At 67.4% G+C, this 5448-nt stretch overlaps 2 protein-coding genes across 2 annotated transcripts in view; both read right to left on the bottom strand.

The window, feature by feature from the left end:
* DENND4B (DENN domain containing 4B) overlaps nucleotides 1–2206 on the bottom strand; it is an 11122-nt gene extending 8916 nt beyond the window's left edge. Inside the window, exons 1-4 of the mRNA XM_077764110.1 lie at nucleotides 2040–2206; nucleotides 1049–1388; nucleotides 373–625; nucleotides 93–162 (exon numbers count right to left, since the gene is read on the bottom strand). Coding sequence (XP_077620236.1) covers nucleotides 93–162; nucleotides 373–625; nucleotides 1049–1365 — 640 coding nt within the window. The 5' untranslated portion in view covers nucleotides 1366–1388; nucleotides 2040–2206. The remainder of the gene's footprint in view (nucleotides 1–92; nucleotides 163–372; nucleotides 626–1048; nucleotides 1389–2039) is intronic.
* A 755-nt stretch (nucleotides 2207–2961) lies between these two features.
* Nucleotides 2962–5448, bottom strand: part of CRTC2 (CREB regulated transcription coactivator 2) — an 8151-nt gene continuing 5664 nt past the window's right edge. The window contains exons 13-15 of the mRNA XM_077764041.1: nucleotides 4343–4612; nucleotides 3729–3915; nucleotides 2962–3602 (exon numbers count right to left, since the gene is read on the bottom strand). Of these exons, the coding sequence (XP_077620167.1) occupies nucleotides 3382–3602; nucleotides 3729–3915; nucleotides 4343–4612 (678 nt within the window). The 3' untranslated portion in view covers nucleotides 2962–3381. The remainder of the gene's footprint in view (nucleotides 3603–3728; nucleotides 3916–4342; nucleotides 4613–5448) is intronic.

Consider the following 5448-nt stretch of genomic DNA (forward strand, 5'->3'; position numbering starts at 1 on the left):
GGCCCAGGGCACGCGGGTGGTGCTGGCCAAGAGGCGCCAGGGCAGAGGGACCCGAAGGACCCAGGGGTTGGGGGGACGAAAGCACCGCTCACCGGCCTCGTACACCAGCGTGTTGGCCTTGGCCAGGCCCACTTTGTAGCACAGATGCACCGCGGGGCCCCACTGTCCCAGGAACAAGGAGAGACGAACAGATACATAGCTGGCAGCGGTTTCCGGGGACCATTTTCTCTCCACTTAGGCCACCGCGAAGTGGCCCCCCCAGACGAGAGTCACCCCTTCTGGGCCCACCCCCACGCTAGAGGCCCTGGTCCCAGGCTGCCCTTCGTGCCCCGTGTCCGCACCCTCACGGCAACGTCTCGCAGCCCCGCTCACCATGCCAGGGTTGAGGCTGCGTGGCAGTCGGCAATAGGTGTGAGGGGTGCCCTCGCCCTTGCTGGGCAGCACCAGGCAGAGGTCAGTGATGCCCAGGGCGTGCAGCCCCGCCCCCTCTGCTGCCCGCCGGTAAGTGAGGTAGGTGCGGGGGTGCCCTGGGCCGGGAGGGGCTAGGTTGGCCGAGTGGCTGTAGGGTGTCGTTTCCAGCACTTGGAAGCCGGGCTTGGGTCGCTCCTTCCCCTCATACAGCACCCTGAGCACAGAGCAGAGACAGGCGTCAACAGCGCAGGGCAGATCTGCCAACCGGTCCCACCTCCCAGCCTCGCACCCTCGGCCTCGTCAGAGCGGGCGCCGGGGCCCACTTCCGGCTGGCCTCTGCCCGTGGCGGTCCTTCCGCGGCCCCGCACATTCCTTCATAAACGCTAAGGGTTAAAGCTTCCATTTGCTGACTCTGTGCTGAGTCCCATACAAGGGTGACCTCATTTAACCGCCCCCTGAGGAGCTGTCATTTCCCCCGTTTTGCAGACTGGGAAACACGAGATGGGGCTGGAAGCTGGGAGCAGCCACACGAATCCACGAACCCGCCCCGAGGGAGGACTGGGTGCATGCTCCTGCCCTCCCCTGCCCCTGGACCTCGGGCCGACCCCCCCCCCGTCCCTACCCAGGGGGCACGCACCCCAGCTCGACCAGCGGGGGCTTGTCACGGCCCCTGCGGTAGCAGATGACGGGCTGAGTTCCACCCAGGAGCCCCGCGCTGAGTTCCAAGGGGTGGCCCCCAGCCGAGGCCTGGATGCAGGTGTAGCCCTGGGGCACCTCCTCGCCCAGGGCCCTGGCGATGACCGCCACGTCAGTGATGGGATCGGCGGGCCGCGCAGGGCGCAGGGTCCCGCTGGGCTCGGGAACCCACGTCTCCTCGGGGATGGGCGCTCCGTTGCCCCCAAGCCCAGCTATCACGAAGTAATCCACCAGCCGGGGGGGCCGCTCCTCCGCCATGGCCCCCCCTTCGCTCACTGCATCTGGAACGGTCAAGTGCGGGAGAGGTGAAGCGGGCGAGGCGGCCGGGAGGCGGCCCGGAGGCGACCCCAGCCTTCCCACCTTCCCGGGAAGGGTAGGCCCGGGGTGGGCCGCCAACCCGGAGCGCTCCCGCGCGTGACGTCAGCGGGCCCTTAAAGAGCCCCGGACCCTGGCGCGAGGCGGTGCCAGCCGGCTCCCCAAACCAGCCGCGCGCCACTCTGGGCTCGCGGCTGACCTCGGCCCTGACCTCAGACTGCTCCGAACCCCCGTTGAAGACCCCACCCGGGCTCGCCCCCGCCTGCGGAGATCAGTCCTTCCCGTACGGGCCTACGTGCCTAAATGACATCGTGCCAACCTGACAGTCTTTTTTAGGGGTTTCTGACCTTCCGACTCTACTGGTGACATCAGCCTCGCGATCCACATAACGTTCTTAAAGAGCGTCCCTCTAGGTTTCCAGGAAAGCCCACAAAGCCCAAGTTTTCGTGTCCCTGAGGCCGACTCAAGTGCCCTGATTCCTAAATCCCGCAACCCAGCAGCCCTGCACCCTCCCACCTCCAGGATCCCCAAGTCGGGTCCAGAGCCGTCTGCCCTCCTCCGCGGAGCCCAGGGAGGGAGGCGCGCGCCCCACGGGCCTGGAGCCACTGTGTTCTCACCTGCCGCCGTGGCCCAACCCGAGAGCGGGGGCCCCGGGGGTCCCCGAGCCCTAGGGCGCAGAGCTGGGGCGCAGCTCAGTGGGTGGCTGCAGCGGAGGACTGGAGGCGTGGGGCGCCGCGGAGAGGAAGGGAGGGGACTTCCCGAAACCCGGGAGGGGAAGCTGCGCGGGCGGNCTGCACGCAGGCCGCGGGGCCTGGTCACATGTGGCCCGGCAGGCCCTGGCTGTGCCGACCCCGCGACACCCCTACTTCCAGGTTTAGGGCACACTGCATTCCGGGCGGGCTTCGGCCACAAGCTCTCGGTTCCCTTTTCTGAAAAAGACAAGGGCTTTGGAAAGAGGAAGAGGAGAGGCCGGCACCGTGGGGTGTAGGGAGAGCAGGGGGGCAGGGGAGCCGCAGGGGACACCACTCCCCTGACTGCCGGGTGCGGAAGAGCTTGGAGGGCAGAGCACCGGCAGCCAGACAGGAAGGGGCAGGAGACCCGGGGGCATCCCGCAGGGCTCTCCCGGGGCTCTCCCGGGATCCAGCCTGAACCCTGCCTGGCATCCATACTGCCTCCTCGGAGGCAGCGGCCCCTGGGGAAGCTTCGGACTGCCCTCTCGGCCATCAGTCACCTCCTCACCCGGAACTCACAGCCAGGCCTCAGCACCGCGCCTGGCCAGTCAGAGCTCCTGTCCCCATGGCCGACCGGGCCTGGACTTGGGGGGGGGAGGGGGTGCGGGGGCATGTGTGCTGCCCTGGGAGTCCACATCCAGCCCGGAAGCCCATGTTCAAGGCTGGGTACAAATTCTGAGGCTGGGGCCCTTCCACAAACCACAGCAGTGCTGAGAAGATCCAAAAAGCCTAAGCAAGGAAAGGGCCTGGGGCCCAGGACCCTCTAAATCCCCAGATGCATCCCCAACAGTACAAACCACTCCAAAGCTTAATACGATTTTTTTATTAACATATAATATATTTAATAAAAAATAATATCCACTCTGGCTCTCTCCTGCATTGCAAGGGGAAGAGTGGGGAGGGGCCGGCACCGCCCACCCCCAGGCGGAGGGCAAGCCCCGCCTCCGGGGCTCCCCTCCACCCCTGCCTTCCAACAGGCTCTGACCTCCAGACAGAAGTTCAAAGTTACAAGTGCTTTAGGCCCTTCCTCGAGCTCCCCCAGGCCGCCCCTTGTGCAGGGCTCAGGGGCCACCCGCACAGACCCCTCGCTCGCTCTTTCTTGGGATCGCTCGTTCGTGGCAGAAAGAGGATCTGGGGGGGCAGCGTGGCGTCTCTACTGGCCAGGGGACAGGGAGGAAAGGCCCAGGGACAAGGCAGGGCCAGGGAGAAGGGGCCGCCAGTGCGGCCCTCACTGCAGCCGGTCACTGCGGAACGAGTCCTCCACCGCAGGGTCGGGCAGCAGGGCGCAGGGGTCGCTCAGCATGTGGAGCCCCTCCAGGCCCAGGGGCTCCATGCGCAGCTCCTCCTCCAGCCCCAGCCCCAGCCCCAGCCCGGCCGCGGACACCTCAAAGCCAGGCACTCCGGCCAGCGCTGCAGCGATCTCCTTGGAGAAGCCCGGGGAGGAGTCTCCTGTGAGGACAGAAGAGAGGGGTGAGGGCCGGTGCCCTGTACACTCTTCGGGGACCTGAGACTCCGGGGGCCCCGGCAAACGCGTGCTCTCCTCCTTTCGTGCCCATCACCACCCACGCTGCTCACCTGGGAGAATGATGTTGGGCCCTGAGCCGTGGCGGGAACAGTGGGTCAAGTTCTGGTGGTTGAGGGTATGGGGGTCCTGGAGGCCGCTCACTGGCCCCTCGCCCCCTAAAAATCCAGGCCCTTCAGAAAAGCCAGAGGGGTCCAGCGCCAGGCTGGCTGACGCGCTCTCCGTGCCGAACTGCTCCGGCTGTGGACGCACAGACAGACCCCGAGGAGTGGGCTTCCGGTGCGTCGCATCTGCCCCCCTCTGCCCAGGAAAGCACCAACCCCGCACCCCCACCCCAGGAAATGAGAGGAGAGGGCAAAGGCAGCAGCCAGAGCGGCAGAAGCGAGCACGGGGCCCGCAGCAGGCAGCAGGTGTGGGCGCCGTACCCGCCGGGACGGAGCGAGCGCATGCGGGGAAGAGAGAGAGTCGGGGCAGCAGCGCTCAGAGAGCACGCTACGCGGGGACAGCTGGGGGAGGAGCAGGACAGAAGCCTCAGACTGGCAGTGCTGTTACCTGGGGGGGTGATCTCCGCCCCCCCGCCCGGCTCTCCCAATCCCGCAGAGGCCCCTCTGCCTCACCTCACCCCCAGCCCCTCCCCTGCTTCAACGCCAGTGACCTGGGCACTCACGTTCCCCAGGCTGAAGTCACTCATCAGCCGGTGGTGAGACTGCTGTCCGTGCCCCCCGGAGCCGGGCGGGTACAGGAGCCCGCAGTGCGGCGGCCGGCCTGGGGGCTGCCCGCCCGCAGGCTGCATCGAGCAGGCCTGAGAGGGCAGCCCGGGCTGCTGTAGCGGCTTCGGGGTGGGCGGCTGGGTGGGCAGAAGGAGGCTTGGGGGGCTGTACGGGTACGGGGGCAGCCGCTGGGCAGTGGGCAGCTCGCTGGTACCCAGGGGGACGCCCTGAAGAGAAGGAGAAAAGGAGGAGCTTCAGCCCCCGGCACGGCCCCGGGAGGAACTCAAGTCAGGGTCCCCACACAAAGCGGCCGCGTCCACGGGGCGGCCCTGGGGTCGGGAGCAGCTTCCCGAAGCGCGAATCAGACCGAAAGGGACTGAGTGAGGTTGAGGCCGACTTGCTTGGGATTCGCTGCAGAAGTAAACTGTTCCTAAGCACCGTCAGCAAGTGACCCATCCCACAGGGGAGTGCTGGCGGCAGGGGACGTGGGGGGGGGGCTGGGCTCACTCCAGGCTCTGAGGGAGCAGAGCCCTTCCCGGCCCCGCCTTAGTCACAGGAGACGGGACCGGGTCCAGACGGACCACGGCGCACGCTGTGGGGAAGGGAGTGCAGGAGGAAGGGCAAGACACAAGACGAGGGAGGCACTTCAGCGTCGAGGCAGGAGCCCTCAGCTGGGTTGTCTGCTCCCAGCGGCTCCTAACCTGCCGAGTAAGCTCGGAAGGTCCTTCCCCTCGGGCAGCGTCCTCATCTGACAAACTCTGAGGAGACGAGGCTCTGGGACCTGAGAGCCTCTGCCTCCGGGAGGCCTGTGCGAAACAGCCACGGGACAGGTGGGGGGGACGCGATGGAGGCACGAGAGAGAGAGAGACAGTTAAGACGCAGGGGGAGGGGGGAGGAAGGAACGATCAGGCTGGCGTGTGCGGAGCGGGCCCAGCCTCCGCCCGTCCTGCCTGCGGGTCTGCGGCCCCCACGGGAGCATCCGCGTTCCACGGGGAGGCCGGGAGGCCCACAGACGGAGGCCACCTGTCCGAGGGCCGCCAGCACGGGGTGGGCCAGGGAAGCG

This window comes from Crocuta crocuta, unplaced genomic scaffold (assembly GCF_008692635.1).
Source record: "Crocuta crocuta isolate KB4526 unplaced genomic scaffold, BGI_CrCroc_1.0 scaffold528, whole genome shotgun sequence".
NCBI lineage: Eukaryota > Metazoa > Chordata > Mammalia > Carnivora > Hyaenidae > Crocuta > Crocuta crocuta.